This window comes from Gnatocerus cornutus, chromosome 9, assembly GCF_029298725.1.
Source record: "Gnatocerus cornutus isolate USDA-ARS CGAHR chromosome 9, icGnaCorn1.1, whole genome shotgun sequence".
NCBI classification, from domain to species: Eukaryota; Metazoa; Arthropoda; class Insecta; order Coleoptera; family Tenebrionidae; genus Gnatocerus; species Gnatocerus cornutus.
In genome coordinates this window covers 785,247-812,572 of record NC_142241.1, presented here as the reverse complement: position 1 = coordinate 812,572, position 27,326 = coordinate 785,247, and the positions used below count along the sequence as shown (strand labels likewise).

The following is a 27,326-nucleotide window of genomic DNA, read 5'->3' as shown; positions in this document are numbered from 1 at the left end:
ATTCGTAAAACTACCCTTAAATTATCGAATTTTCAAGTCATTTAACTTTTAAATTAAATGTTTTTTCCAATGTTTGATACTTAGTTTTAGAAGAAAATGTGAATACAAGCAATTCAGAATAAGAACGAAACTTATACATTAAAAAATAAGCGAAATATTTAGACGATACTTTACATGGGATTCTTCATAAGAAAAATGTCTTGGCACTCGCCTTAATTAAAGTTTACAAGCAGTATCGTTGTTATGCAACCAATCTTATACCTTCTAACATAACCAGTAGATAGGAGTCCTCAGATAAACAACGTTTATTTTGGGAGAGATCGTCATACGCTTCCATGGTCACCACCCAGAGATTAGATACGTTAAGTTAACCGCTCACTTCTATCAGCTGTCGCAATAATTTCTTCTACCACATTACCGTATATTTAGTAGCGTTTATTTTATTTGGCTGTAATAATGAATATATCTGGACATTTACCTACAAAATCACGGTAAGTGAATTTTAATTCTATCGATGATTTTAGTAAAATATTGTGCATCTTTAACAAATAAGTACGCGAAATCTTCTCCTTATCATAACGTCTGAGAGAAATTGTATTGATCATTGTATTGGATGTTTTAAATATTCTAGTTTCATCAGGAGACAGCGTAATTTTAGTTGTCAAAATCGAGTTGTGGTTTTCTATTGTTGATGTTTTCCTGGTTTATTCGTGTATTGTTCCCATTTGATTATCTTATCTATTTTACTATTTTTTGTGTAGTTAGTAGAAAATAAATTCGATGCACCCGCATACGTTAGTTTTTCATGAATCACTAGACATTAAATTTATTTGACCTCAAGACACGTGGTCGAAGTAGGCGCCAGTTCAAGTTCACATTTGCCATCTGTATTGCTGTCGGTACTGTAATAATCAAAGATTTAAAAGGGCGCAAAACGTTTGCTTTTATTTAGAAAATCTATTGACAAAAGTGAAAAGTAACTATGGTAATATTTCAAAGTTAACTAAATCTATTACATTACAATTTAATTATTTTATTTCTATTATTACAAAAAGCTAAAAATGCCCTTGCAAAAGTAACATATTTAGCTAATTATAATTCGAAAATTTCAATTGCATGTGATTCCTCCTCAACTTGTATTGCAGGTGTTTTACAACAATTTTATGAAGGACATTGGGAACCTTTAGCTTTTTACAGTAAATCACTTTCTAGTACGGAACAAAAATATAGTGTTTTTTCGAGAGAATTATTAGCAATTTACTTTAGTATTAAAAAATTTAGATATTGGATTGAAGGTCAAAAGTTTACTATTTTTACAGATCATAAACCTTTATGTAGTGCTATTAAAAAATCATCGGAAATTTATTTACCTCGTGATTTCAGACATTTAGAATACATTTCTGTTTTTACAACTGATATTCAACATATTAAAGGAGAAACTAATATTCCTGCAGATGTATTAACAAGAACTTGTCTTTTTAATGACTCAATAAACATTGATTTTAAAGAAATAGCGCTTGCTCAAAATAACGATGATGAACTTAAAACTTTGTTAGAATCCCCAAATTTTGATTTTGTCCAAATAAATATTGAAAATGATATAATGTTATGGGTTGATAAAAGTAATAATTTGTTAAGATCATATATTCCTCGACAGTTTAGATTTTTAATTTTTGATAACATTCATAGTTTAGCTCATCCAGGCATAAGATCTTCTCAACTTTTAATTTGTAGACGTTATCTTTGGTCAAACATGCAAAACGATATAAAAAATGGGTCAAATCTTGTGATAACTGTCAAAGAAGTAAAATAACAAAACATTCATTTTTACCATTTCAAGCTATTAGAGAACCAGATTGTAGATTTGAACAAATTCATTTAGATATTGTTCACCTTCCTTTTTGTGACGGTTATCAATATGTTTTATCTATTATAGATAGATTTTCAAGGTGGCCAGAAGCAATTCCACTTAAAATTGCAAATGCTGAATCTATTATATCAGCAATTACAAATTCTTGGATTTCACGATATGGAGTTCCAAAAATAATTACTACAGATCATGATACAATATTTTTATCGCGTATTTGGGAAGACTTTCTTAATTCATTAGGTGTTAAACATATTAAAAGTAGTATTCAACATCCTCAAAGTCAGGGAATTAGTGAAAGGTTTCATAGAACTCTTAAGCAAGCAATCAGGTCTTGTGGCATTTATTTTTGGATTAAAAAGCTTCCATGGATTTTGATAAGTTTAAGATCTTCAAATAATCACCAAATACAAGTTTCTCCTTCAGAAATTTTATATGGATCTGGCTTGAGACTACCATAAAATTTTTGGAAACTCAGAATTTTAATAGTTATGATATTCCTAATTTTGTTTCACAATTAAAAAAATTTATGGGGGGGACAAAATTTTTTTACACAAATGCACATTGGAATCCTCGAGCTTATATTAACAAAGATTTATATTCTTGTAATCACGTCGGGGTCACCAAAATATTATAAATTAATGGGCCATGAAGGGATGAGATGTTTTAATTTTAAATGTTATTAACAAGACTCTTATTATTATAGTAATTCCAATGGTAACAAGATTTACTACATTTGCCTCCCCCTTAAAAAAATAAAAAATTATGTTGAAAAATTTTGAATTTGTTGAGGTGGAAAAGCTAAAATACACATGCATTGATAAATAATTGATTGACTAAGATGTTGTGTATTCCAGCTACAAAAACCACCTATCTTTTCATCTCAATGTTTACAATATTTTTCGACCTGAATTGAACAATTACGGAAAGCAAGAGATAAATTGTCTTTTTCAGTTTTCGTTGAGTGAAGGTCTCTCGTCGTGGTTCCAGATGCTGAAGTTGTTCCTCAGGAACAATGCATTCTGCACAGGAAACTCTTGACGAAAGGTCGGCTCAGCGATTTTGGTTGTTCTAAAGAAAAAGTTTTTAAGAATCTTACTTATCTCTGCATTAATGAATGAATGAAATGAACCTAATTGTTTTTTACTAAGACATGGGAGCGCCACCACTATTATTTAATTCCGCATCTGACCTAATTTAACCTAATTTATCTTTAGTTGACCTAATCTTACCTAACCTGCCACGTCTTAGCAAAATGATGTCCTATACTATATACTATTTGTGGGGACTTTTGCCGAAAATTAAAATGAAATGTCCTTATTTGGTCTTACCACTGCTCGTGGGGACGCTTTAAGAAAAAAATTATGACATGAGTGATGATGAATGATTAAATGACATCGTAATTGTTATTTAGTTTTTAAATGGAAGATCTTGAATGTTCAGAAGGGTCGAAAAACGTTGGTTTTTCAGTCGGGGTCACCAAAATAATATAAGTTAATGGCCATGAAGGGATGAGATGTTTTAATTTTAAATGTTATTGACAAGTCTCTTATTACTATAGTTATTCCAATGGTAACAAGATTTACTACAGTACCCTCCCTTGCTTTCTGGAGCGCAAGTTCTGGAACAGCCTGTATACAGAACTCGTATCCCAGAGAAAAAACGCAACAATTCTGAACCAAAACTTCTAGCTCAAAAAATAATCGAGTTTAAGGCTGTTCTACCCCTCAACTAAAATTCGTGTTTTGAAAAATATGCAACCCAACATACTAACCATTTGACACATGCCAATCATCCATAAGGGTGAAAATCGTCTGTAAAATTAGCATATTTTCTACCACAGTTCAGCAGTAAACCAGGCAGATGAATTTGCCTTGCTTTGGAGTTTGTTTCGAACGTTTTCCCGATTTCGAAATATTATGTCTCTCGAAAATAATAAATGAAAAATAAAGAGAAATAATAAATGATGGCATCATCTAATAAACTTTATGTTTCAAGTAAAAAATGTTTCGTTAAAAATGTGTACCATCACAATTTTATTTTCAAAATTACACTGTGCGACAAATTCAAATTAATTTTGAATGTGTTATGTAATCCAAACAAAGTACATACCCAACGAACATCCTCACCTTAAAACCTTTACAATTTTTAACATAAGTAGTTGAAAAAAACACAGAAAAGAGATTCTTCTTCTATTTTACTTATGATTTTAATGTATGTATGGTTATCAATATTTAAAATACACATAAAAAAAACTAAAATAAAAAAAATTATATGCAAATCATAACTTGTTTAGCCGCCAACTTTGATACAATTTTTTTACTCTTTATTACAAAATTCGATTTTTTTACAATAATTTTAAATTGATTGTATTTGACAATGTACAGACTTTTACTTTGGAAACAAAAATGTTTAAAACTTACAAAGTCATAGAATTTTACTTTTAAAATTAAATATAAAATTTGGTGGTGACTTGCGGTTACGAATCCGCGGGTATGTAATAAAAACAATTCTACCAAATTTTAAAATGGATGCTTGGGTACTTCCGAATAACACAAAATATTACAGGTAGGTAAAGAATACATATGTTCTAGAGCTACAATTTTTCTTATAAAATTGAAAAAACACTCAATCACGATTTTTTTTTTTCGATAAATCGCTTATGCCAAAGGTATTTTTACCATGGCAGCATAGAAGGTGGTGTGCGGTTGAGTCTTAATAATCTAAAAATTAGATGTAGAAGTTGTTTTTAATCGCGGAAAATGCAAGATTGTAGAAAAAATATTGTGTGTATTTCGAGCGCAAATTCAAATTACCGTTTTCGAGAGGTTGCCGCCCATCTTTAGACTTTTTGTCTCTTTTAATCGGCAATGTAAATTTTTACGCTCTTAATTCACAAATAGCTATTAAAATTTGTGTAGTTGTACTTTTGCCATCAGCTACTTATACAGGATGTCCCAGAACTCGCGCCCCAGAGAGAAAGGGCTTATGGAGGCAACAATTCTGAACCAAAATTTTAAAACCATAATTTTTTAACTCAAAAAATAACCGAGATAAGACAAAAAAACTGTAGCCAATCCCGAAGCCGAACAGAATTTGAAAATTGGTAACTATGGACACATACTATCATCCATTGGTCAGTTAAGCATTAGATTCTCGTTGCCTAGGAAATTGGGATGGCCATTTACTCCACTTCTCGAATAAGCTACTGGGATTGGTTGTTAACTTTTTATCAGTTCTCGAATACTATTAAACTTAGTCAATTTTTGTTTTGAAATTTACCATCTGTATTGCTGTCGGCACCCTCCCTTGCTCTCTAGGGCGCGAGTTCTGGGACACCCTGTATTAACGTGAGTTTCAAAATTATGAAAGATATCCATCGATCTAGAAGGATTCTAAGTAATACTGGTGTATTAAATTTTAACACTAATTTGTTTTTACTTTTTAAACGTGGACGTCAAAAAACTATACATTTATACGTATCACGAAAAATTAAAAAATAACATATCTTGGCACAACTAATTATTTCAAAAATTGAGAACAAATGTCCACCTTAATGAATGTTTTCATCATTTTGGAAAAGTTTAAAAAGTTGCTACAGTAGCACAATTTGAGATATGTATAACGAAATCATTGAAAATGTAAAATCATGCTTTGGATAATTATTTTAACAAAGTTGGGGAAATTGCCAAAACACAGAAGTAACAATATAGAGCTATGCTGGTATCTAAAAATCAAATAGTTACGGGAGTGCTAAAAAGCTTTCAAACGTCTAATCTTTTTATTTTAACCTGACGGTCATGTATGGGAGACAACTCGGTGCTGACCTTTTTGGTCTTATGGCTACTTGAGAAAACATTCCACCCTGCCTGCGGCAAAGGACCAAATGGCCAAATATGCAATAAAATGCATAACTATCAATGTATGAAATGCATTTAATCCGTTGTCCTATATAGAATAGACTGCTTAAATGCAATGTTGTAATGCAAGTTATTAATTGAGGTCTATTTCAAGAGTCAAAAGCGAATTTTTTGTCAACAAAGATGAGTTTGATTGCACTTAATCTAAACTCAAAATACTACACTCAACTGAGAAAAAGAAAGGTTCTGAACAGTGACTTTTTAATTATATTATCGATTGAAAACCATTTGCAATCGTTAATCTAATTATTAAAATGTCGACAAAATGTCTAAAAATTTATTTTTAGAAATCTTGCATGAGGGTTAAAATGTTATTATATTCAGATGCGGCAGTCTTCAATTCTTGCTAAGAAGTAGGTATAAAGTTGGGGTCCCAATGGTCAATCGCCGGTCGGCCGAGTTGTAGTCGTCAAACCGTGATTAGGATTAGAGACCCCCTGTTGTGAGGGGCTGTAAATCATGGCAACATTGAAGTGTTGGTTGCCGACTTTTTGAAAATTGGGGATCATTTTTACATTACATTTTATTTTTTTCTAAAGAAACTATTCATGTGGGGAAAAAACCAAGGAGTTTCCCGGATGTAGAATAAAATCCCTCATCTATCGAGTCGTAGTTCAAGCAAAAATTCCTAAAACTGTGCCCGTAAAACGACATGGCGTTTTTTCAGTTTTTATTTTTTTTTAATAAATTTATAAGAAATTTTAAAAAATCAAAGAGTTTCCCGTGTACATTTTGATAATATCTACACGTACAAAAAAAATCAAAACTCCAACTCCTAATTTGTGGCCGTAAAAAGTAATGGCGTTTTGCGCTATTTCCTATGCACTTCGGCCGGGGTAGGACAGAGCCTTAAACAAAAAAACGGTAGCCAATCCGGAAGCTGAACAGAATTTAAAAATCGGTAACTATGGACACATATTGTCGTTCATTGGTCAGACTCTCGTTGCCTAGGAAATTGGGATGGCCTTTACTCCACCTCTAAAATAAGCTTTCAGGATTGGCTGATAATTCTTTATCCTTTCTCGAAAACTATTACACTTTGTGAGTGTAAAAATTCGTATCAAAGTTGGCAAACCAATTATGATTTGCATACATTTTCATCATTTTCTTTTTAAACTTTTATTTTCTCAGATATATTTTGAATCTTTATAACCATAACTACTTTAATATTTTAAATAAACCTGAAAAAGCAAGCTCTTTGGTATGTTTGTTTACCTATTCTTCAAAGTGACATAAAAAATGGTTGATGATTTGAAATTTTTGAGGTGAAGGCACCTTGTTTAGATCACAAAACACAACACAAAAAAAGTACTCAAAATTAATTTGAATTTGTCGCGCAGTGCATAATTAATTTTTTTAAACAAATACTTGTTAAAATATCTCATTTCTCGTTTGCACACGCCCCAAATAATCAAAACTGACCTTTACATGAATTAATAAACTGAGTTGTAAAAATTTGGTGTCAACTGTTCCGTTAAAATTTAAAAAATACGAATTAAATTAAAATTTTAAAAATTTTGTACATTTCGAGCTCTTCTTTGGGAATTCAAGCCAGAAAACGACGAAAATCAGCAAGAAATCGTCGTTTTGCATCGAAATAAGCGGATTTCTCTAGGAAATTTGATGATTTTGTGCAGATTTCTGCTGTTTTCTTGCAATTCAGTCCTTGAATCTTGATAAAAATTGACGATTTTGTAGATTTCGAGCTCTTCTTTGCGAATTCAAGCCAAAAAAACGGCGAAAATCAGCAAGAAATCGTCGTTTTGCATCGAAATAAGTGGATTCGTCTAAATAATTTGATGATTTCGTGCAGATTTCTGCTGTTTTCTTGCAATTCAGCCATTGAAGCTTGATAAAAATCGATGATTTTGTAGATTTCGAGCTCTTCTTTGCAAATTCAAGCCAGAAAACGCCGAAAATCAGCAAGTAATCGTCGTTTTGCATCGAAATAAGCGAATTTCTTCAAGAAATTTGATGATTTCGTGCAGATTTCTGCTGTTTTCTTGCAATTCAGTCGTTGAATGTTGTTAAAAATTGATTATTTTGTAGATATCGAGCTCTTCTTTGCGAATTCAAGCCAGAAAACGGCGAAAATCAGCAAGAAATCGTCGTTTAGCATCGAAATAAGCGGATTTCTCTAGACAATTTGATGATTTCGTGCAGATTTCTGCTGTTTTCTTGCAATTCAGCCGTTGAATCTTGATAAAAATTGATGATTTTGTAGATTTGGGGCTCTCCTTTGCGAATATGATAAAAACAAATTTTAGCGTAGAATTCTGGAGCAAATTTTTACCTTTCAAATTAAAGACGATTTGGGTATGTCCATTACAGGTGTGCTCATAGGGCAAGGGAGGGTGCCGAAAGCAATACAGATGGTAAAAAAAAATTAAATAAAAATCTGATTAGGTTTAATAGTATTCGAGATAAAAAATTAATAATTAACTAATTCTAAATTTAGTGTTATGAAAATCTTAACGCTTTTTTAAAATAAACTTTCATAATTGGCTAATGGATTACATCATAGAAATAAATATTTAATAAAAATTAACACTCGTATTCGTTACAAATATACAAAATTAAGTTACTTTAAAAATCCGTCAAAAGAAACGGAAATAGATGAAACTCTTTTGTCTGCAAGATTATATTTAATATTTTTGCTGTATCAATTATGTTACAGAATTTTATGTTGCTTTGGATATTTTTTTAATACATTTTGTCCAATATGTCATATTAATACAATCAAGTCTTGTAAGTTAACTATACTTCTTGTAGTCTCTAAAATAACACACCTACACCAGAAATAACTATTGATTTATGAATCATTTTTAAAATAGAAATAAAAAGATATTGTTGATACATACAAACTTAACAAGACTCAATAAATTAAAGTTTTCCCATAATGAGCGTTTCAGTCGATTAACACTAGATGCCGCCCCTTTACAATTTGCGCAAATACAGAGTCCGGTCCCCCAAAAATCGTCTTTAATTTTAGATATAAAATTTTGAAAATTTGCATACGCTAGTGAACAGAGCTCTAAAAACTGCCACAAAAATTAGTTTTTAGGTGACCCTAACAAAAAATTGTTAGTTGTCAAAACGGACGAAAAATGACCGTTTTCTATCGCCATCTATTAATAATTTTTTTTATCTTAGATCATGACACCGACTTTACCCCCAGTTTTATAATAATTTGTATAAAATCAAATCGACGAAATGCTGTATAGTGCAATAAAGCACTAACTTAATTCATACAAATTCTAAAGCTACACTTGCCGATATTACAAATGTAAATAAAGAAAATACTATAAACTTTACTGAAGGATCCATACAAATTCATAACTTTTGTTGGATTGAGTAGAACAATTTGAAAAAAATCTGAGAACTGTTTTTCATCGGGTAGAAGAAGATGAAAAACTTTGAAAAGGTCGGGGTCAAAAGTAGTCGATTTGGTGTGGAATACGTAAAAATAGGCATTTTCATTTATCAAATTCATTTTTTAACATTCGAAATTGATTTTTGATTTTTTTTTTAGAAATAAGGGATGAAAGGGGGAGATGTTTTGACACAACGCTTCTATCAAGAAGATTAAAGAGTATTAGGAACGACATCGACGTGAGTACATTTTTATATTGCCACTTTAAATATATTGCAAAATAATTTTGTAGATTATGGAAACCTATGTGAAAAGAAAAGGAGTGATTGACCTTGGTAAAGGCTATGAATACTTAACTGCAGCTCTTCATGTTCTGAAGTTTATCACTGATGACGATGTTGATGACTTTCAAATGATAACAAACAACGACCAAACATGCGATAAATTAGATGACATCGAAATTAAGGTGGATTTTAAAAATGGTGAAAGAAAAACATTTCTGTGTCAACTAAAACACAAACTTGACAAAGAACAAGTCACAAATGACATGTTGACAAAAGGAAGTTATAAATGTGGCAAAAAAGAAATCAAAAGTCGATTTTTCCTACCATATTATTTCAAGTCGATTCAGACATTTGGAAAAGATCACAACACTATATTTATTTTATACACCAACAGACCAACTAGCATTGAAGATGGCACAGTTTTGTCTTTCAAAAAATATCCTTCACTTCTGGCAGAGGAGTATAAGGGTGGAAAAGACCAAGTGCTACTAGCCAATACAGAACATCCTCGAAGAATGTTTCAATTCCGAGTAAAAGAAGAAGTAAACAATCAAGACAAAACCGATGAACAAATAGAAATAGAAAAGACTTGCAAACAGTTTTATTTTTTTTCAAATCAATTGGACATCGAATCTCTTAAAAAACAAATTCGAGAAAAATTGGACGCGATCTTTATCAACAGATGTGATATCTATTCTTTGTTTGTTCAGTTTATGGAACACTGGTGGAGCGAAAATTTCGCGTTGACAAAACATTTAGTTCTTGCCAAATTGACAGAATTTAGTTTATCGTCACACATTAAAACTCTTTCTGATCAGAGTGTCAACACCAAAACCGATATACTGAAGAAAGCGATAATGGAATTTGAACTGACGATAGTAGACCCAACTGAAGAGACAATTGTTCGAAACATGTGGACTGAAATTCAAGAAGACTGCGACTTGGAATTGATAACAACGTTGCTACAAACGAGTCCACCATTGACAGAACAACAACAGACATTAATTGTGTGGCACTTGAATAAAGGTCCGTTGATTTTAAAAGTCGAAGAAGAAAACGAAGACCTCATCAAGACTGTGTTAAAACTGCTCAAAAGAAAAATTGATAGGAAGAAGATAATTTTGTTGGGGAAATGTAAAAGTTGTGATTTCAAAGAGTGGAAGGTTTTTGAAAACTTATTGGATTTGACTAACAAATGTAGCGATCAAGAATACCGCGTCAGCAAGGAATTCTATGTTTCACTTCAAGGAAAATCTAAGATTTGTTTGCAAGATTTTATCGACCAAGATATAGCCGAACATCTAAGAGTATCAGACTTACTCAAAATGACTCAGCTTGACCATTTACTGATTGGGAAAGCAATGGAAAAGTTTTGCGACTTACACATCCCAAGAAATATTTCCGTCACTTTAATAAAAATCAAAAATATCAAGAGTCTTTTGCACCACGCCGTAGATACCGTTGTCATCATCAACTGCAGTAATCAATTTCAAGCAAAATTAGGAGAAATTTCAAATACGAAAATCAAGGAACTGTCCAATTACCAAACATTAAAGAATGAGACCGGAAGTTGTATTCTTCTTTCATCCAACCGGAAGTGCACATATGCTGAGTTTGAAAAGATGGTTAGACTAGGTCACTCTAATGTCTACTTACTGGAAGAACTCGATAACGACAAATGCGTTCTCCTACTCCAAAAAGGAAGTCAGAGCCCTAAATTCGAAGAAATGTTCATTTCTGAAAACAACGTCTTTGAGTATTGTCATGGTTTTCTCAAAGTATTCTGTGCATCACCTGGAATGGGAAAATCAAGAATCATGAAACTCTTAAGTCACAACTACACACCAAAAGAAAATTGGATCATCCACGTCAATCTGATAAATTGCAATGCGTTTTTTGCAACCAATCCAAATTTTGCAGCAACTTGGAAGTATTTCATTTCGTTAGATAAATCCGAAGATACTCTAACTGCAAAAATAAAAACCATCCTTTGGAAAACCAAGAAAATGCACTTGTTTCTTGATGGTTTGGATGAAATGGACAGCAGTTTTGTACCACTTGTTTTGAAATTTGTCAAAAAGATTTTGGATGACGGAGTGTACGTTTGGGTTTCGTCAAGAGAAAATTTGCGACAACAAATAACTGACACACTGCACGTCATTCCAGCCAAAATAAAACCTTTGGATCAAAAACAACAAAGAAGATTTATTACCGAGAAACTCACGACTTTCAATGCTGAACAGATAGAAAACATTATCGCTGCCATTTTTAGTAGCACCGATCTTAACAACAGTCAAGATTTACTAGGAGTTCCCCTACAGCTGCATATTATAACCGAAATGTTCTTATCTAAACCAGAAATTTACAAAAGTCTCCACCAGAAGAACATGTTCGTGTTAACTCGGATGTACGAACATTATTTTCAAGGCCAACTTGAAAATTACTTTAAAAAGGTCGTCTCTGAGGATCTACTATATCATCTTCGTTCAAGCAGAACCAGGATCTTGAAGGAGTATGAGAGACTTGCTTTGGACAGTTGCTTAGACAGATCAGACCGCGAAAAGCTTTACGTAGACGACGATACCGAGGAATTTTTGGACGATTTAAAAAGAAATGGAGACAGGTATGGAATTGTCACTGTTAATGAACAAGACGAAGTTACTTTTAACCATCAAACGTACGCTGAATTTTTTGTCTGTGTGTGGTTTAAAAGAAATACAAAGAGAATTACATTGCTGAAGGAGAAGATATTTTCTACTCGATATGAAAATATACGACTCATGTTCGATTTGATGATGGCTGAAGATAATCCTCTACATTTGGCTGTGATTTACAAAAGTGTTGAACATGTCAGACGGCACAAAGACGAGCTTCACATTAAAGACAAATGTGGTCGGACAGCTTTACACTTGGCATCTTCCTATGGAATGAAGTATCCCGAGAACGTGATGGAGCAAACCTTTGAAAGAAGAGAAAATGCACAATGGTTGGAAATCATGGACATTGTTGCACAGGAAGATACAACTTTAACTGAGATTGACGATGATTTATTTAAGTTTGATGTGATAACTTATGCTCTCAAATCCAACTGCTTGTATCCTTTCGAAAAATTTTTGGAGAAAAACCATAAGTTTGAAGAAATGAAGAATGCTCTCTATACTGTCTACCAGGTGGACACAATAGCATACTATGCTGCCAAATTTGGATACGAAAATCTATTGACTCACTTGGTTCAAGAAAATTCCACACTTATAAACCAACAGTTGGTTGATGGACAATTTTTGCTGACACTAGCAGTGTTTGGCTGTCAAGGTGATGACTATACAACTCCTAGAAAAGGAAACGTCGCTGTTGCAAAGTTACTTCTTGAGAAAGGAGCTAATGCTAACCAAGAACTCTGGAACTCTTTATCACTTTTAGATCACTCTTGTCGCCTTGGAATACAAGACATGCTAATGATTTTATCAGATAGTGGAGCTAGATGTTCTAATGGAGACACAGTGTTACACCGCTTGGTAGCACAACCGGTAGATATCAAGCAAGTAAAATCCGTAATTAGTGCGTCCACTTTAGACATAAATTTAACAAATAAAAAAGGAACAAATGCTTTTCAACTCGCTTGCAAAAATGGTAATTTCGAGGCGGTAGAGACACTGCTTGAAAATGGAGCAGACCATCAGCATTTGGACAATACTAGCCAAAGTGCTCTACACTATTCTGCGAGCAATGTCGGATTGAATCTACACGTAATAAATTTACTTTTAGACAAAGAACTGAATATTGATGCTCAAGATAACAAAGGACATACAGCTTTACACTTGGCTTGTCTGCATGGCTCCCTGCCAAATTCGATGTTATTACTTCAAAGAGGAGCGAATCCAAAAATTCGAAACCTCAAGAGCGAAACTGCGTTGCATTCTGCAGCAAGGCATCCCAATTCTTTTGTAATACGATGCTTAATAGAAGAACACCACCTAGATGTGAATGACAAAAATTCGGATGAATTAACACCTTTTCATCTGGCGTGCCAATCAAAATCTCTACATAACCTCCAAACTGTTTTAAATTACGATATTGATTTAACAATCGTTGATAAGGATAATCAAACTCTCTTACACTACGTGGTAAAGTTCATTAATGAATTCGACAATCAGTTAATTCAACGTTTGTTGTGTCATATTGATATTAACGCGCAAGATAAAAACGGAAGGACAGCTTTACTTATAGCGTGTGCAGAAAATAACTTGGAAGGCATAAAATTGTTACTTGGCAATGGTGCGGACGTGAATATTCCAGACAAAATGGGTAGAACGGTGTTACACCACGCCGTGGATGAGGAAGACCCAAATACGGATTTAATTAGGTTGTTGCTCTCCAACGAAGGCAACATCAATGCGAAAAATTCTTCAGGTGCGACAGTTTTACACTTGGCGTGTGCAAATTGTGACTACGAACTACTAGAGATCCTAGTTGATAATGGCGCTGATCTCTTTGCGTTAGATTATGATTCGCAAAATGCGTATTTTTATCTTGTGGATAACGAAGAAGTGGACGAAAATATAATCAGATTGTTAATAGAGCATAAAGTAGATATTAACCACAAGAATATATTTGATGTAACACCGCTAGCTGAAGCCATTGCTAATAACCACGAAGAACTTGAACCACTTTTGTTAAAATATGGAGCTAAAAACTCAGAAGAGACGTCGACGTTTCTTCAAGGTTGCAATACGGGGGACTTCGAGAAAGTGAAGAACTTTCTTGAAACTCGTGATTGTTTTAACATCGTTGATAAAGACGAAGACAATGGTTTACATTACGCTTCGTTGTCGGAGCAAGATAATGAGAAAATCATCAGATTGTTGATAAACAAAGGCTTTGACGTAAATGTAAGAAATCGCAGTGGAGAAACTGCGTTACATCGTGCCTGCGAAGTTGGGAATTATGCAAATGTGGAAGTTTTGATTTGTCATGGAGCAAAAGTAAATGCTTTAGACGGTTTTTACAACACTCCTCTGCTTACAGCTTTATCTGACGAGAACTCAAATCCAAAAATCGTCAATTTATTGCTACGCAAAGGCGCAGATGCTAATCTTCCAAATAAAGATAAAAACACTCCTTTACATTTTGCTTGTGAAGAAGGGGACATCGAACTTGTTCAAGAGTTGCTTAACAGAGGAGCTGATATAAATGCTTTGGATGGAGACGGTTGTAATTCGTTACATTATGTTTCATGGGGCCTCGATGAGGGTACAAAATTAACCCAACTTTTGCTGGAACGAGGCAGTGATGTAACTTTTAAAGGTAAAAATGGGTGCACTGCTTTGCATTACGCATGCGCAAATGAGAATATAGAACTAGTAAAGTTTCTGGTGGATGGACATATCGATATTAATGTCCCAAACAATGAAGGTGAAACGGCTCTTCACTTGGCTTGTAAATGTGGCGACCTTCAAGTGGTAAGGCTGCTAATAACAAACGGTGCTCAAATAACTGCTACAAATGACAAGAATCAAACAGCATTACATTACGCAACTTCCGAAGACAATTCAAGTACAGACCTAATTGACCTGTTACTAGAAAAACTAGACATCGATTGGTGCGATCATAGCAATTCGACGCCTTTACTTCATGCATGCGTCAATAACAACCTGAAAATTTGCACGTATTTACTTGAAAAAGGTGCTGATGGAAACATTCGGAATAATCAAGGTGAAACTGCATTACATTTGGCTTCTTCAAGCGGACACAAAACAATAGTAGGATTGTTATTAAAACATGGTTTTGATCCAAATGTTAAAGATTGCGATGGGGTGACTCCAGTACATCTTGCATGTTTTAATGGAAAAATTTGGACTGTCCAAACTTTAGTTCAAAAGGGAGCGGATATTAACTGCTTGGATAAATACAGTCAAACCCCCTTGCATTTTGCTGCAAAATCATTGTATAAAAATACAAAAGTAATCAATTTTTTATTTGAGAACGGTATTTATTTCAATGCTAGAGATGCAAATGGAAATACAGCTCTAGAGTTGGCACTTGAGCTGAAGAACAAAAACGTTTATATACTGCAAGAAAGGATAGCTTCTTGAACTTAAAGTGAGTATTTTAAGTAATGAAAAATACCTCTAAATTCTTCTTTGTTTTAGGTTCTGCATTATAACGAAAAATTACTTTATTTGGAACTTCTGCTGATGATCCAAATGAAACTTAGCAACGTATTAATATACAGAGAAAGAAAGTTTAAAAGTAATAATAATTTTATTCGTTGTCGATGTTAGATATTAAATTGTAATGGGTATTTTTTTGCATGATAAGATAATATAATAATAAAAATAATACAATATATTTATTTCCTTTGCATAAAAAAAGCAGGAAACGTCAAAAAAAAACAGAAGAATACCAATCAATGACAATCACAAACCAAACAAAGATGAGACAATAATTCAAACTATAGTTTAAGGTATTCGTATTTACTAGGTAAGCTTTTTATTGATGTTTGAAGTCTAAAATATGTTTAGCTTCTTTTATTCTTCCTGGCAAAAAATGAATATTTTAATTCGTAGTGAATTCAGGGAGTTTTGTGACCCATTAAGCTTTTTAATCAATACAAACTCAGAGATTTTATGAGATATAATTAAACTGGTGTCATCTGCATATACAGGTGATTTTGAAATAGAGGCGGAAAAAGAACCATTACAGCTTATTGTAAATGAAGGAAGTTGGCAGGTTTCGTTGTTGTTCGTTGCCCCCTACAACTGTTCACGTTGTTCCATCTGTTGATTTAAGTCAGTTTTGCTAAAATTAAAAGGAATGGTGATAATTTAGATGAGTAAAAGAAATTATTTATTCGATTTTATTTCTTTTAAAACAGACAAAATTTCTTTGCTCACTTCAACAAGCTGCTGCATTGCAGTAGCTTGCATGGCCAGAGCAGCAGCTTGCTGTCTGCGAATTATATTTGCTTCCTCTTCAATTTTTAGCAATTTTTGCTTGTACTCGTCCTCAAGAAGTAATCCAGTTTTCTCTTTTTTTGAGGAGAGGAAAAATTGGCAGCAGGATTCTACGAACAGAGGTTTTAATTGTGAACGGATATAAAATAGGAACTAATGGGTACATTCTTCTCAGGGCGGTCTCGCTTTCTAGATGTATTTGTAGAAGAAGTTGATGGCTGAGATGAGGCACGACGGGATTCCACAATACATTCAATAGGATTCTACAATACAAGGGATTAATTTAGGAAAGTACTATACACACATGTTTTAGTACTTCTGAAACAAAAGGGACACAAAGGGGGGCAGCAGAGGAGCATGAGGTACTAACTACCGAACCATGCAGGTTTTCAGTCAGAGGAACTACAGGAACTGAGGTGTGTTCTAAAAATGATGAAGTTTATTGAAACCTATAAAAAATAAACCTGGAAGCAAGAAATTATGTACTTACCTTCACCTCGATGATGGGAAGTTCTTGAGTCTTCCCATCACCACAGTGTCGGGCCCAATGATCTGAAAAACCCTACTTTCAATGGCATTCAATTCCTGCAGTTCATCATCCTCTGATGGTCCTGCCCCACCTGTTTGTTGCCTTTTTCGTTTCAATTTTGCCGCCTGCTGTTTAATGGCACTTTTCCAGTCACTCCAACACTAGGGAATATTTAAAGTTATCATCATGAAACATAGGGCTTTAAATACCAATACAAACCTCCTGCCATTGTCTTTTGTCCTTATTTGCTCTACCCATAGCATTAAGTTGCAGGACTAAGGTTTTCCGTAGTCCTGCAACTTTGGCCCCATCACTTTCTTGGTTTCGAGCAAATTTATTTTCATTTTCCATGAATTGGATCATAAGGGCCCGTTGTTCTAATGATGGCTTTGAACCTCTTTGTGGTTTTTGCTCCATAATGCTACCAAAGAAAATAAATGATTAAAAATTGTTATTTCTTAAATAACCTCTGTTTTAAACTGTTAACTCTTATTAATTGAAAATGTATTCATAATTTACCTCTTCAACTTGTACACAAGCGCACAACACTAAAGATGACTTGTTGGCGGGAAAGGAATAACAGCGGTTTTAGGTTATGTGAGTTTTTATCGGCAGAGCAAGGTGAGTGAAAAAATATCACTTACCGAAGTGATATTTTGGAGAAATAAAATCGCATTCTTGGCAGGATGGTGAAAAATGACGTCACTGACGAAAATTTATCACTTCGTTGGCGTATCGAACAGAAATAAAATCGCACCCCTGATCTAGGGAGATTTTAATATATGGGTGTTCCGAAACAAAATGTTTTAGAGTGGTACAGTTTGGTCTTTGAAGGAATTTTGACATTGACAATTGTTTTTTTTTTTGAAAAGGACTTTATATGCTACCGGCTCCGATCGGAGCCAACCCTTATTTTTTTATTCAATGCCAGATAGCGACTTGAATTATATGGCTGGAAGACGAATCTTTGTAAAAATTGTAGGAAATTAGTTTTTAAATAATTTACCGCTTTGGATTTAATAAATCTAAATTTTTACCGCAGCGACGAGTTCGATTTGTTAAAGAAATAAATTAATACTGTACGTACTTGCTTTGCAAACAGAAATTAGAACTATGAAAAGAAAATTAGAAAGTACACAAACACCTTCATTTTTAGACACTGTTACGTTAAGCGATTTCAAGCAATTGTGTGACAAATTTTTGCCTGAAAAGTGTGCAGAATTTGTGCAGAAAACAAGCTGATTTACATAAAAAACAAGCTCGTTAAAGACGTTACATTCTAGTTATTTATGTATTAAGGGCATAATTAAAAGATTATGGCCCGCGGGAATGTTTAAAGCCCGACGAAGGAGGGCTTTTAATTTCCCGAGGGCCATAATCAATTATGCCCGTGGTACATACAACGTTTTATTCTATTTTATAATTTCTAAAATATTCAAGAATCAGTAGTTTCTTGCAAGCGCTTGTGACGATGCAAATTTTAGTGCTGTGTTGATAGTTGGCTATTTTGATGTTGTTATGGACACTGCTGTAAACAATTTTTTCAAAATGGAAATTGTCGAAGCAGATAACGTTTACTCTGAAGAGATTTTAGACGAATTTGAAGCTGCTCAAGGAAAACTGATTCCCCAGAAATCAAAGGATTTGTATGTGAAAGAATATGACAAGTTTTGCGAGTGGCGGTGCACGAAAAACGCGGGCAGCAACTGTGATGAAAAACTGGTGATGCATACTTGTCTCAAATGGTAATAAGTTGCATTTAAATAACTAATAATCAGCAAATTATTGTGCTTCCTTTGTAGTCAAAAATTTACAAACCTTCCTCCCTGTGGTGCATCTATTCGAAGCTCAAGAAAATGATAAAAATTAAAGAAAACGTTGACATATCAAGGTTTCTGATGATTACTGAATATATGAAGAGTAACTCCGTGGGTGATGAAGGGAAGAAGTCTTGGGTACTTCAGCAAAAAGAAATACAGGAGTTCATGGTAAAGGCACCCGATCTTGTGTATTTGGTGGTCAAGGTAAAGGCTTTTCTTTACTTCTCATATCCAAATTTAATAAATTGTGTATTCTAGGTTGTTACTGCTTTCGGGATATTCGGAGCCTGTCGTCGTCAAGAGCTGCACGACTTAACCATTCAAGATGTGACAACTGAAGGATCAGTCTTACTAGTGAAAATTTGTAGGACCAAAACTTATACTTCTAGGCAGTTTACAATAGTCCCAAACGATGGTCCCATGGATTATATAGCTTTGTACAAAAAATACGTTGCTTTACGACCTAAATACGTGAAAACTAACAGTCTGTTTTTGTCGTATCACAATGGCAAGTGCACTTCGCAGCCGGTAGGAAAAAATACTTTCGGGAAAATGCCTTCAAGAATTGCTGAATTTCTGAAGTTACCAAATGCAAATAAATACACAGGACATTGTTTCCGCAGAAGTGCTGCAACCATTTTAGCTGAATCCGGCGGTGACACCAGATCTTTGAAGCAATTGGGTGGATGGCGATCTGACAAGGTAGCCGAATCTTACGTAGAAAATTCTCTGCAGAACAAAATCAAAATTGCTCAGAACATCTGCGGGGGAGCTTCAATTAACATACCACAGACAAATGAAGGGTCTGTTAGTTTAGGTGTTGGTTCATGTAATCTTACAATTGCAAATCCTAGTAATTGTACTTTTAATTTCTATAAATAAATAACATGATTGTATGATTTTCTTTAACAATAAATGTTCGATTACAAAGCTTGCTTGAACACCATAAAAATCAAATTGCTTGGCGAATTTTGATTAATCTGTGCCATAAAGCTCAAATTATGCCCGCATTTCGGTGCTTATAAACAAGATTATAACCTAAAATAGAATAAAGGTATTTTTAAAAACTTGCTTACATAATATATTATAATACAAGTTGACCTGACCTGACCAACTTTATTCGTTTTTTTTAAGACTGTAATTAATTCTTTTTATTGCGTTTATTAATTAATTGTTTAATTGTTTCTTAAATTTTATTGTATCATATTCATTTTTTTTTCTATCTTTCTCTTGTTTAGAAATTTTGCTATTTTATTTTAAAATTAATAAAGCAATTAAAGTTCCGAATTTTTGATTTCGAAATTTTATCATTCCGAATTAACTGATAACGAGGAAGTAAAAAAAGACAAACAATGAATAATATGTATAAAATAAATAAACTCTCCAGTCTCAGCACAGTAAAAACCGCCAATTGTCAAAAAAGATGTGTTTCGTGTTAACTACTGTTATTCTGTATTTGGCTCTATTTAAAATAGTAAGTAATTTTTAAATTATAGATCACTCATTTTATCTTTATCGATTTTATTTCAGTGTGTGAGCTCACCTCTTTTATTCGTTCGTTTCCTAATCAACGCACTACCGTTTCTAAGTTTTCAAAAAGGAACCCACATTATAACCGAAATTCTTGTAACAGTGAATGGTTTTTTGATTTTGGCCACAGGAATATCCGGCTTTGTCACAAGTTGCATCGATACAAAACTTCTTTTTAAACTTGTAAGTTATAAAAACGGCATGATTGGGTTTCGTAAGTTGGTAACACTGCCAAAACAATTGAAAGATTCTTACATCATGCACATAACCTTAAACGTCTCATAGATTGATATTGAGAGTTACCAATCATATCGATTTTGTTTTTAATTTTCGTATTGTAATATTACTTTTTAGTATCGAATCCTGTTGGCAGTGATGACAAGTATGCAAGTTTGGATCGAAATTTACTTGTATATAAACATGACGTTGGGCAGTTCTAAATCTGGTTTTTCCATTTCCAATTTTGCCACTGCTAAGACTTACGAGATAATCCTGTTCTTTCACATAGTTCCACTGGTTCTAGGGGTAAATTATGATCATAGTTAACTACATTTTCAAAAGCGTAATTGTTATTCTCTTAGAGTGACGTTGTTACTACATTTGTGTTATATTACTAGACGACGTCACTGCAATAGAAAAATTTGGATTATACAGGTGTTCCAAAATTACCGCAAAAAAAACCAACTCATTAATATGAGCAGTAATTTTTCCTAAAAAGTTAAATTTTGCTTATTTTAAAATGTTAAAGCGTTTTAAAGTTGGTAACAATCAACTCATTTAACAGGGTGATGAAAAAAAAAGGCATGTTCTTTCCCAAAATTGAAAACCAAAACGAAATTGGTGCTTTTTTAACCAAGATAAAAGCTTTCTTTTATAACGATCAAACTGTGTTTGGGTAAACTTTTTATAACAATTTCATTGTTAGACATCACATTGTCTTCAGTTAATCATATTTTGAATAAAAAAAAGACAAAAAGTGCTTTAAACCAAGTTTCTTAAACTTTTAAAAGTACCTTTTCTTGGCTTTGTAGAAAAATTTTCAATGTTGCAACATTGTAAAGTTCTTAGAATTAGTTGCTTAGTTGCAGAGATTGCCGAATGTAAAATTTTATTAGAAAGGTTAGCAGCAAAGCCAAGATTTTCCTTAAAAAAAATCATATTGTGAGAAGGAATGGGTTTAAAATAATTTTGCTTTGATTTCTGAGATGTTTTAAATGAAAAGAAATACATCCATTTATTCTTTTTTTAACCACCCTGTATCAGAATTTGTAGTTTACTTATCAAAAACTTTAGAAGTTAAACTTTTCAAGTACGTATTAATAAATCCATGAATTAATCTCATTTATAAAAATCTACATTTTCTTTCGATTTCTGGTTTTTAGACTTAAATATTTTTAGAAATTTTTGTTTGCTTTCCATTTGGCAAAATTTTAAAATTGACTAAAGTTCTGCTTAGTTTTGATCTTTTGAGTTCATGATTTCATCATTTCATTATTACGATGTTGCCAAATTAAAAATATGATAAATTTTCTAGTTTTTTGAGCTAATAAGACAACAAACTGAAATTCAAATTTTAAAGTTCGGTTAACATTAACACAGTATAGTTTATGAATTTTTTTCGGAATTTTTAGAACACCTGTATATTACTTAAAGTAAAACCAGACAATCGGACTAAAAATAAAATTGACTGGCGTTTAGGGAATTAGCTGATAATTTTACTGTTTTTAGGTGATGGGCATGATTTTAACTACACTTCGGATTTTCATGTTTCCTTCGACGAATCAAGAAAGAGAGTTTGAAATGAAGTCATTTATTTGACACTTTATGAGCAATAAGTATTTAATGTAAACTTTTTATAATAAAATACGTTTTTTAACCCGTGTAGTTTTTATCTATGAGTAATAACAATAAAATATTTTATTGTTAGAAAAGGCCAAACCAATAAATAGTAATTACTTCCGCGTTTTTGTTCTTTTATAATAAATTATAACATAAATTTTATACAGGGTGATTTTTAAAAAACGGCTGGCGTTGTAGAATTTTTATTTATAAACCGATTTCAAAAATTTTAAAAACAAATTTAATGGTTTTTAATTTACTATAAACTAATGATTTTAGAATTTTTCAAAATGGCTTAGTATCTTTCGGGCGATATTCAACTTTCTTATTTTAAATTGCCACCCAAAATTTTTTTTTTTTCATAATTTGGAAGATATTAATATTCTTGATTCAAAAATGTGTAATATGTTCTACTTTTATAAAAAAAATATTTTTTAAAAAATTATCATCAAAATTAAAAAAAAATAGGCAATAGAAGTTAATAAAATCTAGATGCATGAGGTCAAATAAAAAAATGCCGTTATTCTAATGTCAAAAAGCAGCAAATAACAAAAAGAACAAGTTTTCTTTACATTATGTTCTCTTTACATTATGGCTATAATTTACTAGTTCTATGCAATAAAAAAATCGTCGGCCTGATTGGCTAAGATCCATATATTGGGTTTTAATGACCGTTGTACAATGGTTTTTCAAAAGAGGTTAAATGAGCCATAAATAGAAATATCAACTGTAAGTAAACAAGTTGTAAAATGTAAGTAAACTTAAAAATGTTTGCGTATGTTCGGCGCTATAAAAGTCAAATTAGTCATAATTATTTCAGTGAATAGTCGCGGACTAAAATAAAAATTATGCTTGTAGATAAAATGTTGTTTTTTACTGGTTATCAATCAATTTTTGCACTGAGAAGAAGCCTTAATTGCAAAATTAAAGGAACGACTACAGTGTTTCAGATTAAATCCGGCTGCTTTCTGACAAATTTGGGTGACAATTATAATTAAATTTGTCAAAAATTGTATGAACAGTTTATTAGTTGCATAAACAAAAATGAGGGTTCATCTAATGAACATGACAAAACAGTCGCGATAACACTGAGGGACGAAGGCTGGTCTATTCAGCAAATCGCCCATCGGTTAAATTCGTCAAAGACAGCGATATTTAACTTGATCACTAAGTGGAGACAAGAAGGCGAGGACAAGGAAGACATAGACTGCGCATCGTCGATTGAAAGAACAGGGCATTGAGAACCACCCCGCTGCGACGAAATGCGAATTTACTGAAGAACATAAGCAGCAAAGAATACGATTCGAAAACGACTATCTTCATGTTGGTCAGAATTTTTGGCAAAATGTCTATTTTTTAGTCTTTAAACTGCTCTACGCGAAGTGGTAGGTAGGATCTAGAGATCCTTAGAGGTGAAGCAGTCAAATTGTTTATGATAAAACTCATTTCTACATCTACAAAAACAGCTTCATGAAAAAAAAAACTACGTTTTGATTTAAAATAAAGTTAAAAAGTTTGTTTAAATAAATTAAAAAACAGTTTATTTAAATGTGGAATGACAAAGAAAAAAAAACAAACAGCCATAACAATTAATAAACAATACAAAACAATAAGAAAAAATTAAAAAGAATTACAAATCGTCGGTTAAGAGTGTTAACCTGTTAACTCCAATAACGCAAATTTTACAGGAGACAAAAAAAACTTAAGAACTTTATTAAAAATAGATTTATAACAGAATTTAAATTACAAACGGGTTAATACTATTCAGCTACGATTTATACAGGGCTAGTCACGAGAAGATTACTTCTGGGAAAAGTTCTTTACGTTGATAATAAATAGGAGGAAAGAAACAATTTCAATCGACCGACTCAAACCAGCTTATGTTGATGGTGAAATCCAGTCATCAGATCGAGAGATACCATAAATTCAACCAACGGTCCTCCTTCAACACTACAACTTCACATTCGACTACCAGAAGTGGTCGACGAGTCAGTTTTCCAGACAGATACTGCGCTATTGTATCGTTCGACGCTCTCATTGAAGAGGGGGTGATGTAGCGGCAAGATCATCTCGTCTTTGAAAACGATGTTTTATTAGCGACGGTAGTCAGTTGTTAATTTTTAATTTGAAAAAGACCGGAAAATTCTAACTTCAATAAATACTGTTATTAAGCGTTTAAGTGATTATCATAAGTGACCCCCCACCCACAGATTAAAGCTGCAGGCCACGAAGTAATGGCGATTGACTTCATAGCATTGCATTTTTAATCTTATAGAAATGGTAGTGGAGTTAAGCTAAACGATTTTACGACAACAAAAAAGAACATTAATGGAACTTAAAAAAGAGCCCTAGAAACTTTTTGTAGGTCTCTAGAAGTTCTGCTCGATCTGTGTTGAATGAGTCTACTGCCGGTAAAGCATTATTTTCATCAAAATCTCATCTCTCAGCCCTCGCAAAAAGTCTGCTTTATGATAAAAATTTCTTCCGTGAAAAATTAGGGCGAAAAATTTATGAATATAAGCAAAAAGGTGAATATTTTACTTTGAACTTTTAATGTTGCCAAAGATAATTTGGAATATAGTGGATCACGGTCGTTGCTTTATAAAATCTTAAAGTCCATGGAGTACAATATAAGATTGAAAACCATCGAAGAATATTAATAGAAAGCCCGCAGTTCAAGGCACTAAAACTCAAATTTTTAAAATCGTATCTAAAGTATTGTGGTGAGCGCCCCAAATTAAGACGATTACAGGTAAGATGGAGGAAAAAGAAGAAGTTACCGCGCTCGCGTTCAAATAAAAAAATTGTACGAAACGAATTAAAATCTATGTACCCGGTATCGGAATGTAGGGTGAACACGGTTCCCACCGCCGACGCCACACGTGTTGGGGGAGGTGCGGGTCGAGCACCATAAATTTGCCATCCACTTATTAACCGTGTTAAAGATTCCCGAGAACTGAGCCCTTGAAAGCGTTGCTACAGTGGCCCTTTTTAGTTGTGATAAATCGAGAAACAGCCCGCGTCTATTTAAACAAAGAAATTTAAATCGCTTTTGCCTGCTTCCCAGGAAATAAAGACAATCCGAGTAGAATTTGGTTACAGGAACGTTACATGACGTAACCACAATTAGCTGACATCGAAATGAGGATCATTTAAAAGGGAAATTAAATTAATAAAACCAAATGTTCGGAATATGTAGTACCGACAGCGCCGGGGACCGCACAATCAAAATTAACCCGTGAAAATTCGTCCGGTACCACTGGAAAAGTAACGTGATCAAAGTGCACTAATTAATTGGCCAACTTTAAAGAAGAAAAAGTCACACGCTTTGGCAAGCATAATCTAGGGGATAATGAGATAACCAGATAAGTGGTTAAGAGACCGCGCGGACAGAGCGAAACCCCTTGTGTTCGGGAGGTATCTGATTTCGGGGGCTACGTGACCAAAACCATAATTTGTAAAATTCGCGAATTAAGATCATAATCAACCATTCATCGGGACAACGCGATTCCAACAAATCTCGCGAAGAGTTTCTCTACATTTTGATACCACCCTCGATATAGTTACTAACCCTTTTAGCAGCGGAAGTCAACCATAATTCAGCATAAATTGATTTAATTAGGAGATTTTAATTTGTGTTAATTCTTTACAAGGTTATTAGTTAGGGCCTTTGTTGCAAATGATTGTTTAGAAGGATTAGGGACGTTTAGATTTAAATCAAACAGGTAATAACTGTTCTATTCAAAATCTGGTTAAGCCTTTAGGAACCATTGTCCGAACTACCTTAGTCGACACCGCTAAATTTTACTAACATAGAACTAGAGCATGCCAATTTCAGGAAAATAGATCTGATAAAGGAAATTTAGAAAAAGGGATTTCCGATTTCACAAATCATCCCGAGAGTGCCATCTAGGTCGAAAGGGCCGAAACACTTATCTCAATTTCTTAATCAGAGTTAAATTAGGTTTACGCATAATTGTAATAAACGAAACAGGGCCGAAGACCACGTTTGTTGTTGATTTGGTCAGGTATAAAATAATTAAATAATTTTCAACAAATTAACAAAAACATTTAACAGCAAACGGGTCAACTTCATCGTAGAACTTTCATTCTTTTTTTATATCGGTGATGCCTAGTTGAATACAACATAAAGGTGCCTTGCGATGGCTTCAATTACCGATATGAACGTAATAATTAAATAATGGGTAATTAATTTGCATATGTGCTAAGAGAGTGGGGGATGAGCGCGAACCGAAACCACCCTCAAGCGTCCAATAGGGAACCAGAAGTCAAAATTAAAATGCGCGAGCAAATCCGGCTGAGCCGTTTCTCAAAAACCGAAAATTAGGGAAGAAGAGGCAGTCATTAGACGATCTTTGATTCCTGCAGTCGTACTTTCGGGTGACGATCTGTTTTATCGAAGTAATTCCGTGCTAGTGAATTTTCTTGTGCCGTGCACTTAAATTTAAATTGTTTCATTTAGATTTCTGTGTGTTTGTGCTGTATTAATCGTTTCTAGTTTCTTTGTATTTTTTTTTGTTTGTGCGTAACAAACTTTAAACGCGTTAACCTTACCGAGTGGTAAAGAGTGCAGTGGGTGTCCCCATCCCTTAGTCGGAGTTACCGGGTGCCCAGCGCCAAGGTAAGATTTTGATTACAAATTGCGCGGGCTTGAGGTGTGGGTTCGCGGTTAGGAAATAACGAAACTACTACATCGGTCGAGAGAAGTCGGGGAACCACGCTAAAATTCGAACACATACAGGATTGTGGATTTGACGAAATCCCCAACGTAATTCACGATTTAACGAATTTTACACTAAACAAAAAAAATCGAAAAACCGAAAATTTGAAAAACCATAAAACCACCAGCAAAGGAATTTCGTTATCGTTCTTGAACGGGTTTAGCTAACGCAAACGTTGTTTGGAATAGGGGATACGGGGGGGACCTGAAAGTGCAGTTCTGAGATGAAAAAAACTTATTTATATGGGGGCTCGTGTCGTGAATCGTACGGGTCCTCGCTCTTACGAGAGCCACCTTTACTTTAACATCGTGGGAGGAAACAAGAACATTCAAGCCAAGAAACGGATCCCTCAGTTAACTGTAATCCACTGGTTATTTGTTCGCAAATTCAGTTTGCATATTCCGAGCTTCGTTTGTCGTACATTTGGTGTATTTTGCTACGAGTCGAATTCTAGACTTTGCTCGCGTGG

At 33.6% G+C, this 27,326-nt stretch overlaps 2 protein-coding genes and 1 pseudogene across 3 annotated transcripts; 2 read left to right on the top strand and 1 right to left on the bottom strand.

Annotated features, from left to right (window-relative positions):
* Nucleotides 1-295: 295 nt before the first annotated feature.
* On the top strand, nt 296-15,768 carry LOC148167666 (uncharacterized). The gene is made up of 4 exons (XM_088045273.1): nt 296-491; nt 9,320-9,399; nt 9,453-15,543; nt 15,594-15,768. Exon 3 carries the CDS (start codon nt 9,456-9,458, stop codon nt 15,534-15,536), a length of 6,081 nt encoding a protein of 2,026 aa, XP_087901399.1. The 5' UTR covers nt 296-491; nt 9,320-9,399; nt 9,453-9,455; the 3' UTR covers nt 15,537-15,543; nt 15,594-15,768.
* Nucleotides 15,769-16,536: 768 nt separating this feature from the next.
* On the bottom strand, nt 16,537-17,332 carry LOC148167665 (uncharacterized; annotated as a pseudogene). The gene is made up of 2 exons (XR_015770803.1): nt 17,146-17,332; nt 16,537-17,087 (listed from the first exon to the last, which is right to left on the bottom strand). The product of XR_015770803.1 is annotated as an uncharacterized LOC148167665 (transcript).
* Nucleotides 17,333-18,710: 1,378 nt separating this feature from the next.
* On the top strand, nt 18,711-20,822 carry LOC148167664 (uncharacterized). Its single transcript, XM_088045010.1, has 4 exons — nt 18,711-18,950; nt 19,005-19,448; nt 20,277-20,459; nt 20,631-20,822. Exons 1-4 carry the CDS (start codon nt 18,783-18,785, stop codon nt 20,820-20,822), a joined length of 987 nt encoding a protein of 328 aa, XP_087901136.1. The 5' UTR covers nt 18,711-18,782.
* Nucleotides 20,823-27,326: the final 6,504 nt, after the last annotated feature.

What these genes read in the sequence shown, in the direction of transcription:
- LOC148167664 (XM_088045010.1), top strand. Translation starts at nt 18,783, where the DNA reads ATGATAAAAATTAAAGAAAACGTTGACATATCAAGGTTTCTGATGATT. An exon ending in TTGTGTATTTGGTGGTCAAG is followed by an intron (nt 18,951 to 19,004) that starts GTAAAGGCTTTT and finishes TGTGTATTCTAG; the next exon opens with GTTGTTACTGCTTTCGGGAT. An exon ending in CAAAACTTCTTTTTAAACTT is followed by an intron (nt 20,460 to 20,630) that starts GTAAGTTATAAA and finishes ATTACTTTTTAG; the next exon opens with TATCGAATCCTGTTGGCAGT.
- LOC148167666 (XM_088045273.1), top strand. Translation starts at nt 9,456, where the DNA reads ATGGAAACCTATGTGAAAAGAAAAGGAGTGATTGACCTTGGTAAAGGC.